The 21,440-nt window shown below is 38.3% G+C and overlaps 1 protein-coding gene across 4 annotated transcripts; it reads right to left on the bottom strand.

Annotated features, from left to right (window-relative positions):
- Nucleotides 1–843: 843 nt before the first annotated feature.
- SLC35A3 (solute carrier family 35 member A3) lies at nt 844–21,227 on the bottom strand. 4 transcript variants are annotated; one of them, XM_032696224.1, is made up of 9 exons: nt 17,314–17,686; nt 14,649–14,772; nt 11,708–11,912; nt 10,691–10,845; nt 10,482–10,604; nt 9,241–9,412; nt 7,804–7,922; nt 7,154–7,287; nt 844–5,065 (listed from the first exon to the last, which is right to left on the bottom strand). In XM_032696224.1, exons 2-9 carry the CDS (start codon nt 14,691–14,693, stop codon nt 4,975–4,977), a joined length of 1,044 nt encoding a protein of 347 aa, XP_032552115.1. In that variant the 5' UTR covers nt 14,694–14,772; nt 17,314–17,686; the 3' UTR covers nt 844–4,974. The 4 variants fall into 4 exon arrangements, with proteins under 4 accessions (XP_032552115.1, XP_032552117.1, XP_032552114.1 ...); XM_032696226.1 differs by lacking the exons at nt 14,649–14,772; nt 17,314–17,686 and adding an exon at nt 21,133–21,227; XM_032696223.1 differs by lacking the exon at nt 14,649–14,772 and having other exon boundaries at nt 17,314–17,685.
- Nucleotides 21,228–21,440: the final 213 nt, after the last annotated feature.

Raw genomic sequence — 21,440 nt, 5'->3', positions numbered from 1 at the left:
GAATTTTACAGAAAATTATGCCAAATTATATTCTGAAATAGTACATGTTAATTAAAACATTGTTTTATTTCTGCTAAAACATGCATAAGGCAAACCTCTCCTTTTACAATGCTCTAAAACAGTTTTTTATCATATTCCTAATGAAGGCAGTGCTTAATTTTAACCAGTTTATTAATATAGTGGCATTATCTACATATATAAAAGAAAAAAAATACAGTATTTTACCTCAACATGGATTTTAAAAAAGACTGTGTTAGGTCATGTAAGATGCATTCCATGGTTCAGCAGCGTTATACCAAAAAAAAAAAAAGTCTCCAAATTGCCTGGAAACACCATATAGAACTGTATTCAGTGTTATCACACATAAATATCGACATCAACATATAAAAACCTAAGACTACCTTAAAAGCTTCACTACAACATTGAATATATGATCTATATTTGGGCTCATATATTTACAATAAAGAACAAAGTTTAAAAAATCTAAAAAAGTGATACTCATGGCAGCAAATACAAACATGTGCTTAGCATAAGCAATTCTTACTGAGCTATAAATTGCTGATGAAATGAATACAGCTAATTACAGCCAGAATGATGATGGAAGGTTAAAGAGTTAGTTTGTCATGTCTGCTCTCGGATGCAAACATGTAGCAGACATTCAAGAACAAGCACTGAATGGCACCTCAGGACAGATTCTTTTTTCTTCTAGAAAGAGTTATAATTCAGCTACTGAGAAATCATTAGAAAAAGTTAAGATTCAACTAAATAGAAAATTTGGACAGTAACTGAAGCAGAAGATACAATATAACTAATTGCATGTATTTTGTTGCATTTTCCCCTGCATTTTTTTTTTTTGGAGTAAAATGTCTTAATTCTAGATATTTAAAAACATATGATGAGCTTACCTGGAAAGACCAGAACTCTCTAGTCACTTCCTCTGGGAAATAATCAGCATTGAAAATGAACAGAACTATTAAAATAAAGGCAAGGAAACACTTCTTGGACTTTCTTACAGTAATATACCACCTTAGGTAATGATACATTACCATATATATGGTATAATACCATGTTACAGATAAACATTACCTTCTAATACACAAATATCTCATTCTTACAAAACACAGATTTCAGACAAGAAAACAATGAATAATCCTCCTCAACACAATATCCAGCAAGAACTATTGTCACCAGGAAGAAAATGAGCAACAAGTTCAAATTTGGAAAATGACAATTGCTTAAATACAACACAAAATGCACGGTTGACTAGGACATATATCAAAATATGAAAGTTACTGACAATGAAAACCAGAAGAAAGGCAATATTTCCTTTATCAATTTAAAAACAATACAACAGAATCTATGACAGTATCTTGAATTACAGACATAAATTAAGTTAGGAACACAAAACAATTATGTACTACTATAAGTGAGAGGACTGTATGAGCAAATGAAATGCAAGCACAGGCTACCAAAATGAGATTTTTGGGGGGAGGGGAAATAAAACAATAGTTACTAAAAAGTTGCAGTAAAAACCAAGGTGTTATCTTGTAGAAGCTAAATCTAGAACATTAATCTACCCTTTATTAAAGCAAACAAAAAAGGAAGTTTTCTCATGGTTTGTCTAAAACAATGAAGTTGAATAGAACTTTTATCTCCATTCTTTGAGAAAAAAGATTATTGGGCACTTGCGGACAGCGTAGAAATACAATGTAAAAAGTTTATTTTACTTTATTAGACTTAAGTTTTTCACTACAGAACTGATTTATTTCGCTTTGAAGACAGTTCTAAATTTATTGTTATATGACAACTTATCATGTATCCCAGAGATACTCAAATAAAACTACCAAATATCCAAATATTCAATAAATACTAGTACTCCCATTCTGCAAGTCTTAAAAAAAAAATCACATAATTCAAGTTATTGCAAATAAATACCTAGCTACAACTTTTTAAATATTTAAATAAAATTCTGCCAAGTATAGGTTAGCCTGCTAAATATACAACTAAACAAACAAAACCATTATCTAAAAGTCAGAAAAGTAGTTCAGAAAGTCAAGTTTATTTTTGGAAACTTAGACTCTTACAGATTGCTTTTAGGGCAAACTCAAAGCACACCATCCACTACTTCCCAATGCTCTGTCCTAGCTATGCCTCTTTGGTTAGTTAATGAGTTAAAAAAAAAAAAACAAATACAAAAGTATCTCAGTGGAAAATGTGCATATGCTCTCAGTTTGCAAAGGTTACAGAAATCAGTAAACCCTCCTTAAATCCTTTTTGTTCTCACCCTGTCAAAAGCTAAGGAAACACAGTTAAAAATGCAAATTCATTTTTCCTTTACAGCAACAAGTGTATGAAGAGATCTGTCCCTCTACTTAATAGGACTGTCAGCTGCAAGCATGGAAGAGTCACTGATCTACAGACAGGATTTACTGTTCCTTAGTACAGCGTTGTCTTCCAAAGCTGCATGACATCCTATTCCAAAGCAAAGAGCACATATTCCCATTCTTTCCTATAAACTGATCCTTCCTGACAAATACTGACAGGTGCACTTGAAATATTAAAACTGAGTTTACATATAATAGAGCTCCAGCAACATGCTGATTATTTGGCCTGTTTGGTTCCTTCCTGTACAACTGGCTTTAAAGTGTTCTCAACCTTGTGTTTTTTTGGAGATGTTCCTCAAGGCAGTATCACCTGTATCAACTGTAGTATCAACTGAAGTATCAACTGTATCACCTGAACACTTTCAGTACTGCAATTCATGAAATTAAAAGTATCACTGGGTAGGCCAAACTCCAATTCAGATATGACTACAAACATTTCTCACTTGGCCCCAAGCACCGCTGTGAGCCGCTGTTCCACGCACGCATCTCACCTCCTGTGCACTCCAGTGCAGAAATCACCACATGGTATTTTTCACAGATTTTGCCACATTGAATGCTATAGGCAGAAGATTTAATACTAACACAGGATGCCAATTTAGGGTACTACAAGATTGGTTTGACTGCTACGTCACAAAGCTCCTGCAATGACAACATGCTGGGACAGATTCACTGTTCACAAAGCTTAGCAAGCCCTTGGCATAACTCTGACGGTTCTTTTAAGTCTTGCTCTGATACCATAAACAAACAAAACCTTGATAACACACCTAATTGCTGACAGAAGAAAAACACTGTTTTTACTGGACTGACATACATAGAATTCTTCCTTTCCCATTTACAACACTTCATTAAGAAATCTCAGAACACTCCTCCAGAATCTCCTTGTGAATTGGATGAGGTACTTAAGTAAACATTCTAAAACACTTTTCTCTTTAACACATTTTCTTTAGCTCGAGACAGAAGAGAGAGCATGAGGTGGGGGGAAACAAGGGAAGTAAGATGCTTTTACCACTTGCCATTTCACTGGTAAGGGACTCCTGATAAGTTTTTGTATAAATGCATACCACCACAGGTGTAACATGTGGGTTAGAGTCACTACATTAATATCCACTGTGAACAGTCTCCTGAAAAATGGTGATTTTTAAGATAGCTTGTTAGTTCCAGATTTTTTTTGGTGTTTCTGACTAAATGCAAATACTTCAAGTGAAGTGTTCATAATAGTCTAATTGATCTAACTGCATCAAGGTCTCTTTGTGAATTTTTTTTTTTTTTAAAACAGACCAACAGCATGCTTTCATATTTAGCCATTGCACAATTAATTACTTTTTAATTATGTTTCCTATTAAAGTAATTCCACTACTAGACTGAATAGCTCCAGAGAAACCATTTTGGTTTGTTGGCTCAAGGACTGCCAGAGTAAAATAATAATTAAAAAAACCCCACCAAAACTCTAAGTAAGCCATCACATAGAAATACACAGAAAAAGCACTGGAGAGTTCATGAGTAAACAACACTTGTTTAAAAAACTCCTCTGTAACAAAGGACAGTACAGTATACAGATACCATACCTTAATAGCTCCAGATGGAGCTGTTACAGACAACAATAACGCCTTTAAAATGTTTATTATGTTTTTTTTTTTTTTTTAATTTTGGTTTAAAGAAAATCTTCAGACGGTATTTAAAACATAAAAACTACTTTTAAGGTTCTACCAAAAAGTTGATTTATAATCAATAAAAATAACAAGAATGAACATTACATCTGAGCAAGCACCCATCATAACCCTAATCTTACTACTAGGTTAGTGCAGCGACCTCCAGCTGGTGTTCCCAGTTATTCCATCTGTTGGAACACCACAGGCTGATGAAGGCTGGAGTATCAACATGGATTTCCAGCTTTCACTCTGAATTTCTCCCTTTGTGTACTTCGGTGAGAATGTTAACATTCTTACAATACTTTTATATAAGCAACAGAATTATAATATTATCATTTAATAACAGATTTCTGTTATTAAATCAGCTTTCTAAAAATATAAAAATATTTGATATTGTGAAAGTGTCTTTCAATCATACTTCAATTTTCACAGTTATAACAAGGAATACCTAATCAGAACCATTACTTTAGAACTACGATGTTCAGCTCATTACATGTAAATAGACAAACAGTTAAAAACATTTACTAAGATTAAATATAATCAATTCGCAAAAACATACAATCTGACAACGTTGTCATGTGCTCTTTCAAAGAGTGCATAGGACATTTTTCTGCAGCAGTCAATACAGTAAATTCTTTTGATGCAATCGCTGTCAAAGCTGTAAACATTCCTAATTGTAGTTTCTTGGAAACTTTTGGTTCAAGTTTTTATTAGCAAGTTGCACTGGGCATTCCCCTGACATCCCCCCCCCCCTCCCCAGTTACAGATCAGTGTCATCATCCACCTGTAACCCTCTGGTTTTCAGAGCTACTCATCAGCTTTTCTTCAGTACATTCAGGGCAGTAACTCCTTCCTTGCAGTGCACAATGACACTTCCCACATGCCATTGCTAGCAAGGCCCCAGTGCATGGTCTTGAGAAGCAGCTTGATGAGGAAGTCTGCTATGCCTTAATGGGATTTCCTGCAGGTTTGGGATCATAACCATATAGGAAAGTAGCTGCTATTACAAGGATGGCTCCGAAGAAAAAGACACTGAATAGAATAGGGATAGGAAAAAAGTTTGTTTCAGTTGATGCAAATCTATTTACGTAATACAGTCAAAAGAAAGGACATTTTTTCATGAGGAAAACAAAGATAAATTATTTTTGTCCAATTTATAAAGAACAAAATAATTTGCATATATTTATTTTGGAAGGATGCAGGAAGTTGTTGAAATAAGAAACTTATAACTACAAATTAATGCATCATTATACTGACATATTCTGAAAATTAAAATTACAATTTCATGGAAATTGTCAAAAGCAATCTTTTTGTTTGGGGTTTTTTATTTTTTTAATCTTTTACCTAAAGCTGTGTGCAAAATGCAAGCAGGAGCTGAAGTGTTACTACTGTGGTCACCCAGCCCCTTTTAACATCTTACATGCTTCATGTTGTTGGAGCTGTGTTTGCTTTAAAATCTAGAGCTTATGTCAAAACAAATTACCGTGGCCCAAGAACTAGTTTGCAAGTCAGTATAATCTAATTTTTTGGCAGATACATAAAGATTTATGTCAGGAAAAGATAATAAAGGCATCTTTTGTATTGCGTCATATGGCCCTTTCAAGTTGTTTTTATAGTTACAAGTCTGAAACAAAATATCCAAAGCCCACAGATGATTAGTACAAATTTTAGAAAAGAACCTTCTCATAAAGACATGACAATGTTGACAATTTGATCTTCTGAACCAAATGCTAAGAAAACTTCGGCACATGACATGATAATCCTTCAGAAAACACAGTTCCCTTACTTCTGGGCATGGTCCATTGCAACACGTTCAAGCATTTAAGTACTTTACATCTATTACTCCAATCAAAAGTGCTTGTTGACATGATAGGAACAATTATACAGTTTCAGATCAAATATATTCAGTTAGCATAAGCAACATTCTAAAGATTAAGTTTGATTAACTCAAGTTGACCAAGTTTTATTAAATGAGATGGCTTCAAGTTCTACATGCTGCTACATGGCTCTATTTAATCTAATTATTTACCACTGTTTCCCTTTCAACATGTTTGCTGAAGCTGTTAAGTAACTTATTAAGTTTCCATTTGAGCACACAGAAATTCTTAAACCACTTTGTACGCTCATTTTAATGGGACAAATACAAGCTACTTATACTTTAAGTTCAAGGTCTTCCACTTTTTAAGCCTAAATAGTTGCTCTACTTCCTTTTTGGAATGTTCAAGTAAAGCCCTGGTAATATTACAGGATCACAGAATGGGTAAGGTTAGAAGAGACCACAGTATTGCACTTACATATTTTTAATAAAAACATGTTCCTTTGTACCAGATACAACAATTGTAAATACTATTAAAAATATTTTTATGCTATGAGTATGTGTAACAACATATGGGAGGAATGTTGGTCAATTATAAGCAAAATCCTAATATATCTGGAAGTGGGATTATTACTTCTACACTCCATAGACTAACATGCACTGCCAAGACAAGCACTGTTCTGAACCTACCCATGTACAAAACCTGAGGTGCACAGAGCCACTGCAATCCCACTGAGAGAACATCAGGACACAGTGTCCCGAGCCTAGAAGCACAAAGCAAGCACTTTCTTTCTTGGTTGAGTGTTTTCACTACTAAATACAGTGTGGCATTTAGAAAAGGCTCTGCCTTCGGGGTTCTGGGTGCCCTTGGGCAACCCAGTGCTGCAGTGTGACTTCCACGGGTGCGTGACTGCAGACTGCGGTGAGATGGAGAGATGGAGGCAGTGCGGGAGGTGCTGTCCCTGTCCCGGTCCCTGTCCCCGCCCGGCCCGCCGGGGACACGCAGAGCCGTGACCTCCCCTGCCACGGGCCGCCGCCAGGGGGCGCGCCCGGCGGGATCCGCGGGCTCGGGAAAGGGAAGGGACCGACCGGGAACGGCCCGACCGGGAACGGCCCGCAGGGAGCGGCCACAGCGCCAGGATCCGCCAGGCAAACGGCACCGGGACAACCGGGCTGAAAAAACTAGCCACCGGTTATGCCACGAAACTAAACTTCGATGTGCAAGTGGTACCTAAACATTCTGAAAGTGTGGCTTGGGCTGTTGGTTATTTTTTTTTCCAGCATATATGGAAAATAATTCTTACCTTGTAGGGACGAAATCTTGCAGCCAGAAATAGGAGATCAGTGTTGACAGTATAATAGAGAGAGAAGTTGCAAATCCTTTTAAAATGTTGTCTGCATATTTTATAACAGCGGCAATTACCAGCCCCCCAAGTGCCTGAAAAAATAGTGAGGTTTGGATTCACAAACTGATAATTTGACAGACAGCATCTATTTTAACACCATGCACTTACTTTAGGAAAAGCTTTTGTCTATGTTTAGGAGCAATAAATTTATTTAATATTATGGATATGCACTGTTGAAAACAAATATTGGAGGAGTAGTTCTTTCCCCATTAAAGAAATTGTTGATCATATTACCACCATTAATGAGTGGAAATGCTTGTACTATACATTTCTAGCCAAGGAGGAAGGGTATATAAATATATATATATATATTTTAAACATCACAAAATAAGTAATGCTTACATGCTTTAAGTTGCACAATACTTAATCATACACTTGCTATATATTTTCCAGGTTTTCATTTAGAGGTTTATTCTAATAGTCATAGACTGGACTTCTGACTATAGAATTCTCAGTAGCCTCAATGACACCCATTAGTTTCCCCAGTCATTTATAGAAGAGTAAATCCTAAGTGCCTTCACAGAAACATGGGATACAAAGTATCTCACCTGTAGAACAACAACCACCCAAGTGAGTTTATTATATCCTTGAAAAAATCCATTCTTTGACAATTGTTCTCCATCATAAATGTATACACCCATCAATCCAAATATGCTGCCAAAAAATCCTGAAAGTACAAAACTGATTTAAAAGATTCATGTGAAAAATGTGCAAACAGGTTCCCTATCCTCAAGGGCTGCTCATATATTTCTGCTTTTCAAACTGGACTGCCACTTGCAATACCATCACATCCAAATGCAATCAGTTTGCTATTCTCTTTCAAAAGCTGTTCTCCATACTAATAACAAGTTTTGACTGTTTCCATGAGGATATCCTTATATACTTATCTTCCATTGCTCTCTACTGGAACAGTGTGATTTTTGTTTATGGCATATAGCAAAATTCACTTAAACACAATTTCAGTTTCCCTGAAACAAGCCATGACTGAAGGCTGAAGTCACACTATAACCTGAAGAGAAAAACAGGGAGAACATTTAGTGGAGGAGAGAGTCTCTGACAGAGCAAGAGCAGCAATTAGCAGTTTGCCAATTCAGATTAGGATCTTCACAGTGGGATTCTCCTGAACCAGTCTCAAACATGGGGAATATTTTCTAGTAGAGACTTAATGTCAAAAAAAGAAATTGAGATTGAACTAAAAGGTTTATAATTTGGTGAGTATAGTGTTCTTCTATCAAATGGGAAAAATTTATTTTTGAACAGAAAACAATTCAATAGTAAACACTGAACTTTTACTGAAGTTCTACTGAACTTCACGTTTCAAACCCTATAAACTGGACAAGATTCTCTGAGGGAAAACTCATTCAGGAACACAGATAATTTCTGTTGTCATTAATATCTTGAGTCTAGAAGACCCAGAACTACTTTGGAAATAGAAGACATTCTCTTACTAACAGGTGCATAACAGGTAAGGGCATTAAAATAGTTAAGATGAACTGTCTTTTGCAATTGCCTCTCTCCAGTGATTATACAGACAACTAAAACAAACTGACTTTTATACTGAAATAATTATAATTTGCTACCTCGAGTTTATTCACAAACAAAGCAGTTTTGCTTTGTTTGGAAAAATGATTACTATCTATGTTTATCAGATCTTCTGAATTAGTGAAGACAATCTTTTTAAACACAGAGGATACACAGAATCCTGCATATAACAATATTCTTTATAAAATTTTAAAACACAAATTCAATTGACAGACTCTGCACAAAATTACAGATACTCTATTAAAAAATTAAATGAAGAACTAGGTTGAGATCAGGAAGTAAGTGCTAGAATTCTATCTAGCAGAGTTTATACTTTTGGTTTTAAAATAGTATTTATGCAGCATACTAAAATGTGGGGTTTTTTTATATATACATACATTTTGCACATTTATCTTAATTCTTCAGAATGTAGTATCTTTAACAGATATTAAAAATAAACTTACCAAGCTGAATGTTTCTGATCCACACAGACTGCTTAGTTTCCTTTAAAATTTTCTCAAAATAAACCCCAGCAAAGCCACTAGAAAAGCAGGCTATGAGCACTGCGATCAGCCCCACAAACTGCGACCCTGCTGAATGCTCCTTAGCAGGTGTTGCTTGAGAGTCTGAAGGCCACTGGACGTAAAAACAGTTATACAAAATTCACTGATTAAATCCAGTCCTAAGCATCTATAAAATGCATATTTGTTCTCTAGCAACAGTAACAGTTACTCAATAGAGACAACCACATGCTTGTCTAGTTTGGCATTTTGCACCACAAATACTTTTAAAGGACTGCAAAGCTATTGCCTGAACTGGGAGACTACTCATCAATTTAAACAGGTGCAGGATTTATGTCTTATAAGCCAGAACTGCTTATGAATCCCAGTGTGACTTATCATGGTCATTCACAGGCACCAACTTGTGCCACCCAACAGTTGGTTACAAATAGAAGTACATTAGAAAGCTACTTACACCAGCTGTCTTTAGGATGGGGTGAACTGTATTTTGCATGTGCCCTTCTTCAGCGACTATGCAGACTAGTTAAATCCTGCAATGTGTCTAATACCAACTGAATAAAATGCAATACCACAGACAAAAACATACTGAGGAGCCTGTTAAATACTGTTAGAATGCTTTGTTCTCATTTTTAATTACTGAATTTAATCATCATATCTTCTTTCAAATCCTTACGTTTAAAAGTAAAAATTTCTAGGACATGCTAAAATCTGCTAAAAATTCTTAGCCAATTCTCTCATGCCATGATACTGCTCTCTGAAAACTACAAACTCTGATGCCTGTACTATTTAGACATGAGGTCAGTTTTGCCTTTTGAAATAGTTCAAGTAAATTTGCTAACCATATGACGAAGTGAGCCTGGCCTGTCCTGGTAGAGAAGACCTGTGAATTCCTACTGTCTGAAGAAATGTGCTAATAAACATTGCTATCATTATTACTTGCAGGTTGCTCCAGAGGCCCTGTCACATTCTACAGTAGAGCACTGGGTTGCAAAAGAGGTGTTATCTTCTGCCTTTGACCCATTTCTGGTGTCTTCCAGACCTGGCCAGTTGTGATTCGCAGTTCCTGACTACACTCTGGTGCTCGTGTGCAGCTGATGGGATCAGAAAGCTGTATAATCAGTATAGAAATCCACGTTCCTTGAATAAACACATTAAAAGAGCACAAGCCACCTGCTAACATTTACCTGTACAAATGCCACTCCTGTCATCAATATTACTAATGACAGCCACTGGTATACACCCAATTTCTTGCTCAACATGGACACAGAAAACAATGCTGTGGTGAGAATTTTCAGTTGGTACGTAACCTAGAAGAACCAGAAACTGTTACTACTGCATAATTCATGGGATTTTTTTTTTTTGAAACTTGCAGAGAATTGCAAATATACAATACCTGGTAAGTGGCTGCATCCAGGTTTGACAATGCTACATATAGCAAGTTGTTCTGAAGAGTGTAAATTCCTGAAGGAATAGCAAGTTTAAGAGTTTCCATGGGTTTATTAAGGATTTCATCATGTAGCACTCTGTTCAGAGTCCGTAAATTGCACTCTACCCAAAGAAACAATAAAAGAAACAGACATTCATTAAAAGGAGAAGGGGAAAAAAGAGAAATAGCAATGCTCTGTTCTTAAAATGGTTGCCCAAACAGTATCAAGTGATACTATCAAAATACTATCTATGTTTGCTTGATGTTCACAAGTCTTGTATTTGTAAGGGAAAATGGCTGCAAGTGTCTTCCCACAGCCTGGAATATCAGAACGAAAACAATTATTCAAAATACTTTGAATAAAACTTCTTGAAACCGTATCAGTATTTGAAGATAATACATCAAAGGGTATCACCTAAAAAGTACATATTTAGAATCCTAGAGTGTCATCAATATTTATGCATATACAATGATATTTTTAAGCCACTGAAAATCAAATATATGTGCCCAGGAACCAGATAAATTCAGCTTAAAATGTATAAAATAAGAAATAGAGTAAATCTGAATACACTTTTTTTGAGCTTAAAACTGTGATTTTTCCTGTAAAACAATGAAATTGCTTCTTCCTTCCTTCATCTGCTGTTTATTACGGGCTTCTAAATTATCACTCATGCTTTGGACACACTTAAGGCTTTTCATTTTTTCCTACTTCTACATATGGATTTCTTAAAAAGCCTGAGCGAACACAAACTTTGAGTTGTTAGCAGAAAATTCATTCTTGCACTCCTCAGTACCCACATTCTTTAAAAAGAACTTTCTTCAGCAAATATACAGCATCATTAATATGTTTCCAAGACTATTTCTTACACAAGGAGAAGAGAAATGCTTTGTTGTACGCCTGTACTCACATGGCTGCTTTGCAGTTGCCACTACAATACAGCATATTGATTAGGAAAATTACTTGGTGCAAAATTTGACACATACTGCTGTCTTTGTAGACCAATAGAACACAGGCCAAAATCTTCAGAAGTTCAGCAATAACTACTGCAGTAGAGGATAAGTAACGAGGTCCTTCTTCTTTCAGTGTCCGAGAATAACGCATGGTCAAGACTAAACTTGTGGTCTGAAAAACCAGGATACCCAAGGAAAGGTACTTTAAATTGGCAGACATTTCTTGACTTTTTTCTTTCTGAAACAGAATAAAAAAACAAACCCAAACATAATATTGTAGGTACTGGGAACAAGCACATTTTAAAAAGTTATCCAGGGAGCTCAGTCAAAGGAAAACACAAATCTGATATTTAAAAAATAAAAAACACTTTAACAATGTTTTTCAAATACATGAATACAAATGGGGAGATATATCACAATATTAGGAGAAGTGTTAATTAATAGAGAAATGAAATTAAATATTTTTTATCTGCAATAAAAATAATAAAGTAAAATAAGAACTATTAACTGATAACTAGCTTTCCACTAACTGGTTTCACTCTCAAGTTTCATGGATCCAAATTGTGGGTTTCTTTGTGTAGGTGAAGGCTTAGAAGGCATTTTCGAGGTGAAAAAGGCCCATACTGTGGTACAGCAGAATGCCCTGCTGGAATGAGCCGTTCCCTGACCGAAGGGATCTTCTCACTCTTCCCCGCTCCAAAGCCTGCCAGGTTGCAGTCCCTGCCTGGCCAGAGGGCACCGCGCCAGCACAGCACAGGGCGAGGGCTGGGCTGCTTTACATGAAAATGAGAGGTATGCCGGACGAGGAGGGGAAGGGAGAGTTGTGGGAAAGCAGGGCTGGATAGGAAGACGTGATGGAGGAGCTGCAGGAGGAGCTGCAGGGGAGACAGCAGGAAACCTGCCCTGCTGATTATCCTGCTCAGAAAAACATTAGTTGAATATGGATGACCAGGTGACTGCACCTACTTTCTCATACTGCACTGACTACCACAAACCTTATCTTAGTAAAGCTGCATCATCTTCATGTCTACCAGAAACTTCCACCAAGTTGATTCAGTTTTCTTTGCAAATTTGTCACCAATTAAAGCATTAACTTAGTGCAGGAGTCTAATAGAGACAGTAATGTTCATTTTGCAAGCACAATATATTACAAGGAAATTTTAAAAAAGCTCAGTGCTACTCAGAATATCATATAATTTTCTTCATATTAAGAAGAATTTCCATATGCACAAAAACTAATGCTTTCTATAAAAAAAATAACTACTACTGCCTTCACTGCCCACTTACTCAAAAACAGAGCAGTTTTTTATAATGCCAAAGTAAAATCAAATCAGTAACTGGAAGTTAACGAATATGTTTTCAAGCAAAAAGAAAAACAGTAACAAGTCAAGACAATGAATGTGGTTCTCAGTTTTAGAAGCCTAGAGATGGCACATTTATTGGATGCGCATGCCAGAGCTGTCCCTGTGCACGTCCCACACCTACAGACACACAATTTCTGGCTCATTAACTGTCTAACTTTGTACACACTGCTGAAGAACATACAGGTACCTCTAAGTATTTGTAGCTGGATCTGAAGCTGTTTCTTGCTGACTGCATTTCTCTAGCTCAAGATCCATTTCATTGCTATAGTTACAGACATTTGGAGAGCTCTACTTTTCAAATATTTCTGACTTGCCTTTATCTTGTCTCTAAGCATTTATGGATTTTCTCCAGTCATGTATTCCAAGTCAAATTATTACCTACATGTCATGGACACTTAGGAGACACTGCAGTAACCTGCAAACAGGTGAGAATTGCCAACAGCCACAAAGATATGAAGTACATACTTGTATCCTAAACAATAAAATTGTTTATCTCAAGAATCATGCGGCTGTAAAAAATATGTTTAAAAGCATACTGGCAAAGAAGGAAGAAAAACATGTCAGGATGCAGAAACTGAGGAAGAAATACACAAGGTTCCTTTAAGGAATAGGAGATACTTTTGTATGAACCATGATCTCATTTAAGAAACAAATACTAAAGATGCAACTGCACTGAACAATATAAATCAGACAGAAATATAAAGTATCAAGAAGAAATCTCAAAGCTATTTGAAATTTGCTGATGTTTTCCACTGGTTCTGGTGGAATAATCCTTTACATGAGTGTGTTAACTGTGGAATTAGCATCCTCAACTACAAAACAGAGGTTATTTGTTAGTTGAAGAACAAAAACTTTGAAGAATAAATTTGCTACAGTTGAGAACAAGGAGGAGAAACAGAAGAACAGTTTCTATAAGGGGATGAAGAGGGGACATGCAAGGTCAGTGATCATACTCTCTAGGGAAATACCACCAGTATAGAGAAGATAGAGAAAAAGGGAAAGAAGAAAATCCACTGAGAGAAAATACAGAACTGGATTTCACTGAAAGGCCTGGCTATGATACTAGAGAAAACCAACATTTATGAGAGCCAACTTGAACAATTTCTTTTACCTTTTCCATTTACCTCTTTTTTTTAGTATTGAGACCTGACAAACAGGAAACACAAAGAGCAATATATTGTTAAGATGAACAACACTGATTTTCATGAAAGCACACTTATAGATAAATAAGTTTTTAAACTTTTTGGTTTTCAGTTTTCAAAATGCTTCTGAACAAAATACAGATAATGAGAATGCACATTTCCTGACTTGGACCCAAATTTCTGCATTCTGTGAACCTATGAAGTGACAAAGGGTTTTACAAACATTCAAAATTATTAGATATCAATTCCTTAACCTTCAAAACAGGTCACAATATTAAAAATAATATTCACAATAATTTCTTACTGAAATACAACCACCTATTTATGAAGCAGTTTAAAATGTAATTTTAGTAAGTAAATCACTAGTATGCTGTTTTATGAGGAAGTACCAAAGCAATCAGCATGAAAACATAACAAGCAGCACAACAGTTTGATAAGCCCATCAGCAAAGCCATAAGGAATACATACCACAACATTATCTTGAACTACTGTCTTGTCTTCCTTAGTAATCATGATAAAAAAGGGAACTTTCCCCAGACAACGTGTCTCAAAAAGGTGTCAGTAGCAGGAAACATTTCTTTACCATAATTCACTAAAACAGTTTCAGAGTTTCAAACATTCATACAAAATGGATTCTAAGTGTCCAGTGTGACAGCTTGAAATAAGGATTTTTGTTAAAAGTCAGTGGTCAACAAGACAGGTTTGTAGAGAACAAGGTGTGAAGTCTCCCTCTGTACTTACAAGCTGGTTCACAGAGCAGGAACTAGAGTCCTGAAACGTATGCCAATGATATAACCACCCTCTACTAAGCACACATAACATCTTATCAGCTTTCCTGCTCCCTTTAAAAGAGCTGCATATCAATTTATAGAACTCTGTGCAAACTGGGAACTGGATCCAGAAAAAGAGCCAAGTAGTGAACTCCAAACAGCTGAGCTGCCTTCAACTGCAGTTTCAGAGCAGCTTTAGATTAACAGATTACTGCCAAAGGTGTAATTGCTTGCTTGCAGCCAGGAGCTCCTGCTCCCCTCACAGCAACAGCCTGAGCAGGCACAGAATAAATGAACTATTGTCTTAGTAACAGCCCACACTTTGATTTTTTAAGCCTATAATGAAATAAAAGTTCCCAATGCGTTTCCTGTACAGAGTTACAACTTAGATTTCTTGCTGGGCTTTGGATGCATTACTCAGTACTCTGGTGGGTGCATCTGTTCGAAAACTCAGATTTAGATTTGCTAATTCAAAATACTGGAAGTTGAGGGGTCCCATTAGCTCAGCGTCTTTTGAACTGTACCTTACAGTGTGCTAAGGACCTGCAGCTCATTGACTGTAATGTAGCCTAACACATCTGTTACTCTTTGCTTCTATTAGTCTAGGTGAAAAAACAAGCCAGCTGCCTCTGTGTCATATATTCAGTGTACCACGGAGACACACCCTATAGTCACAGGAAGGCAGGGCTATACAGGAGTCAATATGCAGGAAGCCAAGATGGGATTTACAACCACACAAAGTTCAACTTCAGAACACACAGGTGGATAAAACACAGATGGATACTACGCAAAGTCTCATAACAAAAAATTAGATTAAATTCACCAAAAGTTTTGACACGAAAATAACCTCTACTGGCAACTGCTTCTTTACTCCTCCCAACTCTGTCACAAGGAAAGTTAAAGTTAAAAAAGGAAAATATACTAACTACTATTATGCTTCCAATCTTCATAGTGATGGCATTATGTGAATTAAATTCCTTCCAGCCTAGATGTGAAATGTTTTCACTGTTGACAGTCTTTTAGAATAAAAAGCGAAGTTATACGAGTTATTATTCCTAGCTCTTATTCCATTTTATGATTAATCAATTTAACATTGCTTAACTCAAACAAAACGTATTTGTATATTATTTAAAAAACAAAGCCAACAAGCAGACAATCAGCCTCTTAAAACCGTCAAAGGCAAAGCATAAGTTTTGTGTGCCAGCACACCAAATTCTACATATGAGATGTGCCAGAAAATAAACAGTGATTGAGTCTGCCTTATGGAAGGAAAACTAGAGTGGAAAGTAAAGCACACTATTTCATTGCAGTGGAACGGGTATGGACACATTTCCTGGGCATTTGCTTTGGAATCAGGATAGCAGATTAAAGAAACAGGATTGTGTTCTCCTATTTCTCCAGTGGAATGTGAACCCAGTGCTGATGCTACACTATACAAATACCATAAGCTGTCAACAAAGGAAACACATAACTGGGAGGTGGAGTAAGAGCTGACTCACAGAACCTGAAGAACCTATTTTTATAAGACTTCTGCGCTTTTGCACATGCATTGCCCTGTTGCCTGTGCTGGATAACACACAAGAAACATGTCACTCTGTAATGCAACTACATTCCTCAGAGTAAAGTTCTATTCCATAAATATTCTTTCTATTGGAATTAGCCTTCTTTAGTAGTATCTAATACTAAAAATATATGGATGGAAAATAAATGGGTGGAAGGAACCTCATGAAGTTCAACAAGGCCAAGTGTAAGGTCCTGGACATGGGCTGGGGTAGTCCACGAACAGGCTGCCCAGAGAACTGCAGCAACTCTGTCATTGTAAGTGTCCAAGGCCAGGTTGGATGGGCCTTTGAGCAACCTGATCTAGTGGAAGGTGTCCCTGCCCATGGCAGGGGAGTTGGAACCAGACGATCTTTAAGGTTCTTTCCAACCCAAACCACTCTATGATCCTATGATAAATGTCCCAGATGGTACTGAGGCTGCATAGACCTTTCCAAATCTAGTCAACTGCTGCTGAACTGGGTTCTGAAGTATATTTTACATACATATGAATATTTTATCTGCCAAATTTGTTCTGCTACCATTCAAGAGTGCATTTCTTTCTCCCCTCACCCCCACAAGATATAATCTGCCATGTCTGTGTAATCTTAATAAACCATGCTATAAACATTTCTAATAATATTAAACCTTGTATTTCTCACTTTAAAATGTCGCTATTATGTTTTCCGTTTTCCTCATACTGGAGATAGGTTTCTTCTTTGTTCCCACCCATAAGCTATCTATAATTATCAGCTGTTTCTCCCCAAATACATGGCACTTTCCAACTAAATCACTGCAACTCACTTTATTATTTTAAAACTTACCTTGCTCTTTCTCTTGTTTTCCAGTTTGTTACCCATTCTTCTTGCTGAATACATTATAAAGTGTACTGAGTACACTACAAATAAAATAAAAAAGCTATGCTTCTCTTAGAGCTTGTACACTTCTTCAGAAGCGTTGTTAAAGGCAAATCCTACAGTTTTTTCTGTACTGTTCTAGCAGAAACTGAGGAGCAAAGACGTTTTTCACATGAAGGTTTCCTTCAGGCAGTATTTCCAATTTCTCCACTGACATAAAAAAAAATTCTTAACTGGTGAAAACAAATTAAAAACATAACTGCATTCAAGTAATTTTCACGACAAGGATATCAAGTACAACACAGTAGATTACTGGTGGACCTTGCTCCTGCAACGTCATCTCTCTCACCACAGCCCTATCTCGGTGTGCTGGTTTTGGCTGGGGTAGAGTTCATTTTCCTCATAGTAGCTGGTACGGGGCTGTGTTTGGGATTTGTGCTGAAAAGTGTTGGTAACACAAGGATGTTTTCACCATTGCTGAGCAGTGCTTACACTTTTCTGCTTCCCACCCCACCAGTGAGGAGGCTGGGAGTGCACAAGGAGTTGGGAGGAGACAGAGCCAGGAAAGCTGACCCCAACTGCCCCAAGGGATATCCCACACCATATGGAATCTACTCAGCATATAAAGCTGGAGGTAGAAGAAGGAAAGAGGGGATGTTCTGAGTGATAGTGTTTGTCTTCCCAAGTCACCGTTACACATGGAGTCTGGCTTTCCTGGAGGTGGCTGCCTGCCCATTGCATGTGGTGAATGAATTCTTTGGTTTGCTTTGCTTGCATGTGTGGATTCTGCTTTACCTGCTAAGCTGTCTTTGTCTCAACCCACAAGTTTTCTCGCTTTTACCGTTTTGATTCTCTTTCCCATCCCACTATGGAGAGTGAGCCAGTGGCTGTGTGGGGCTTAATTGCCAGGTGGGGTTAAACCACAACACTTGGCCATTTTAAAATCATGCAGATGCTTTTTAGAACTGGCGAGTGCACTTAAGCACAGAGCAGTTACACATTAAACGGTAACTGTTAAAGATCAACCAATGATTTCTTTTAAACTTTGCTCCAAAACCTCAGCTTTTTACAAAGATAGTGGAGGCTATATCAGTGATTCACTGGCTTATCACTCAACCAAGAAATTCCCTCATTGCCAAGTTAACAAAAGGAATGCAATTACATATTAAGTATTAATTGAAGTCCAACTTCAGAAAATGCTATAAATTGCTTGGGAATCAGGTAAGGTTTTCTTACAGGTTGACAGAAAACATAGCAGAAAGGGAACTTCACTGAGTTTTTTTATGATCTCGCAAAGGTTTTCTGTTTGTTTCTTTCTTTCTTTCACAGGAAAAAAAAATCACCTTTCTAATCTATGTATCAGACAGGAAGAGTTGGGCATTGTGAATCTTAAATGTGAGATTTGTGGCTAAGTGCTCTTTAAGCCCACCCCTTTATCCTTTACACCAAACCTAAGACGCCAAAGTTCAGATATTTTTTTCTGAAGAGAATTTGGTTTGATGAATATTATACAAATGACATATTGAGTATAAATATTCAGCGTTCTGGAAATTCAGGCCCTCACTGAGCTAAATGTTAACACCAGCATTTCTTGTAAGATGAAGCCTTCAACTCTACACAGTACTGCAATAGTTTTATATTGACATAGCAGTCATTAAGCCAAACTCTGCCTGCCAGCACAGAAATTTGATACAACCTGCCTGAAGTGCCTCTCACTCATTCACACAGTACACACACTGCGTTCATTGTATAGATCACAGTATAGATAGATCCTACAGTCACATCCAGACTCTGTGAGCAAGGAGACGTTCAGTTCTTGGTTTTAGTTCAAATGCCCATCCCTCCTCCAGCAGGAGTGCAATGCCATGAACTGAAGGACTGCTAGAATGCAACTCCTGCAGATGCATCAAGGCAATGACAGAGCTTGATATAAGGTGCTGGGAAACTGAACATTGAATCCAGCTCGGGTTCAGCCACAGCTTACGCTTGTGCCGTTTATGAATTACAAATCAAGTCTGGGTGCTCAAGGCAACGCAGGTACCCCCAGTCAAGGTGACCTACTTGGAGTAGAGTAACCCAAACTAGATACTACAGTGAAAATAAATCTGTAGACACTGTAGAAAGCTAGCAATTGCAAATAAAATTAGACAGCTGAACAGTGTATTGAAGGGGTATAAATATAAAGGACAAGGTTCAAAACCCCAGTGGCAAAATCCTGAACTCCTAACCATGTGACATTATTACACTAGATCCTAAGAAGTACAGATCTTAAGAACCTCTCCTCCCCTCTAGAGACACCCTCCATTGATGTGATTCAGCTGTGCAGTCTTCTGAGTTCCAGCCAAGGCCCGGAGTCCGTGCAAGCAGCAGGCATTTGGTGTGAACTGAAGCAACTCGTGAAGAATGAGCCCAAGTCGCAAGCGATTCAAGAATAATATGGAAGGAATCACTGTATCTAGCAAGCCTGTCCCAAGGATAAGGATGTGTTGTCCTCACTTAACACTGCCAAATCCAGAACTGCTTTAAGCACATGTGACTTGAATTCCAAAGGTAGTTGGTTCATATGATCTCTGCCTTTTTTCTGCTATTGCAAACACCAGTGTAACTTGCACAAGGAATTAGGCTGTGTAGGCAGCCTGTAGGATTGTTAGACAGAGTCACTCCTAAAAATACATCACTCTAAAGAATGCAAATTTCTACTTACTACAACCAGCCTTTCCCAAAATCAGTATTTTTGCCGCACATATTACTTCTACAAACAAGAACATCACACATCCCCAAAACAGTGGATCCTTATCCCACATGTGATTTTAAAGCATGAGTTCTCACAATGCCTAACAACGTACAAGGGAATAGTAAGCTTCAGTTTCTAAAGGAAGAGGTTATTATAAATCACTTTCTCCACAACTGTCACCTCCCTCACACTCACCTGCAGCCTCAGTGCACAGACAGGATTCAGGTGAGTCAAGTGCAGTGCCTACAGAGAAAGGCAACCCCCCAGTCCACCACTTAATGTTCATTCTAAGACCCATTTTGTCATTCTGCACGTTTGTTGAAAAGTAAATGTTGTCTTAGATCTCAACTCTTCTGTGTAGAGACCACCTGACAAATAAACTTCCCACTGTGGTTCTCACTCAGTTTTAGAAAGGTTTGTTGTGTATGTTCTTTATGTCCCAGATAACACAGCCCTCCACTGCTGAAAGCTGTGTCAGTCTACTCCACCCAATCGTTCCTTTAAAAGCTTTTCTCTGGAACCTGTCTTCCTCACTGTGGTTTAAAACACAGTTTATGGGATTCAACAAAATGAAACAACTTGCCGTACCTTCTGGCATTTATCTTTTACCTTCCAGTTTATTCCATACACGCATTATTACATTCATTATCTCTGCATCCTCTGGGTTTCTGACTTAATCCACAAGCGCTGTACTGCTAGAGCGTTTCTCGTTTCAAAAACCCGGTATGAAATCGTGATACCACGCAAATACTTTGTAAAGTGTACATTTCTGATAACTTTACACGCAGCTCTGCATCACTGAGCATCTTCTCAGCAGAGCCCCAGCAGCGCCCTGAGCGCCAAGCTCGGCAGCACCCACACAGCTCCGACGAGCTCCGCGCCCCCTCCCAACTTCACACACAGCCGCCTCCCCGCAGAGACTTCACCTGCACCCTCCCCCCCTCTACCCCGAACCGCTCCATACCCACACATTTCTCTCAGCGTCTCTCCGATCCCACCCTTCCCGTCCCCAGCCTGTTCCCACAGACTCTCTTCCCGCCCCATGCACCGACCCCAAACGCCTCCTCCTCGCGCAGCACAGGCCTCCCTCGGCTCGCTACCCCGGCACGGCCCCGCTCACCGCGGGGCGGCCCCGGCCGGGCTCTGCTCCCACCTGCGCCCGCCGGGCCCCGCTCGCCCCCCGCCGCCGGCCCGGCCCGGCTCGGCTCCCTCAGCTCCGGGGCTTCCGGGCGCCGCGGTCCCGTCCCGCAAAGGCTCCGGCTGCAGCCGAGCCCCGCCCGCTCCGTTCCCAGGGCCGCGGCGGCAGCACGCCCCGCCCGGGCCGAGCCAGGCAGGAGCGGCGGGGCCGGGCCGGGCGCCG

The sequence above is a fragment of the Chiroxiphia lanceolata genome, chromosome 9 (genome assembly GCF_009829145.1).
Source record: "Chiroxiphia lanceolata isolate bChiLan1 chromosome 9, bChiLan1.pri, whole genome shotgun sequence".
In the NCBI taxonomy this organism is placed as follows: domain Eukaryota; kingdom Metazoa; phylum Chordata; class Aves; order Passeriformes; family Pipridae; genus Chiroxiphia; species Chiroxiphia lanceolata.
This window is presented reverse-complemented; position numbering and strand designations above follow the sequence as displayed.

Bases quoted from the DNA above. Each gene is read 5' to 3' on its own strand.
- SLC35A3 (XM_032696223.1), bottom strand. From the start codon at position 17,367: ATGTATTCAGCAAGAAGAATGGGTAACAAACTGGAAAACAAGAGAAAG. The intron at 11,913-17,313 runs GTAAGTTTTAAA...ATTCTGTTTCAG, and splicing joins AAAACAAGAGAAAGAGCAAG to AAAGAAAAAAGTCAAGAAAT. The intron at 10,605-10,690 runs GTATTGTATATT...TGGTTCTTCTAG, and splicing joins TGGATGCAGCCACTTACCAG to GTTACGTACCAACTGAAAAT.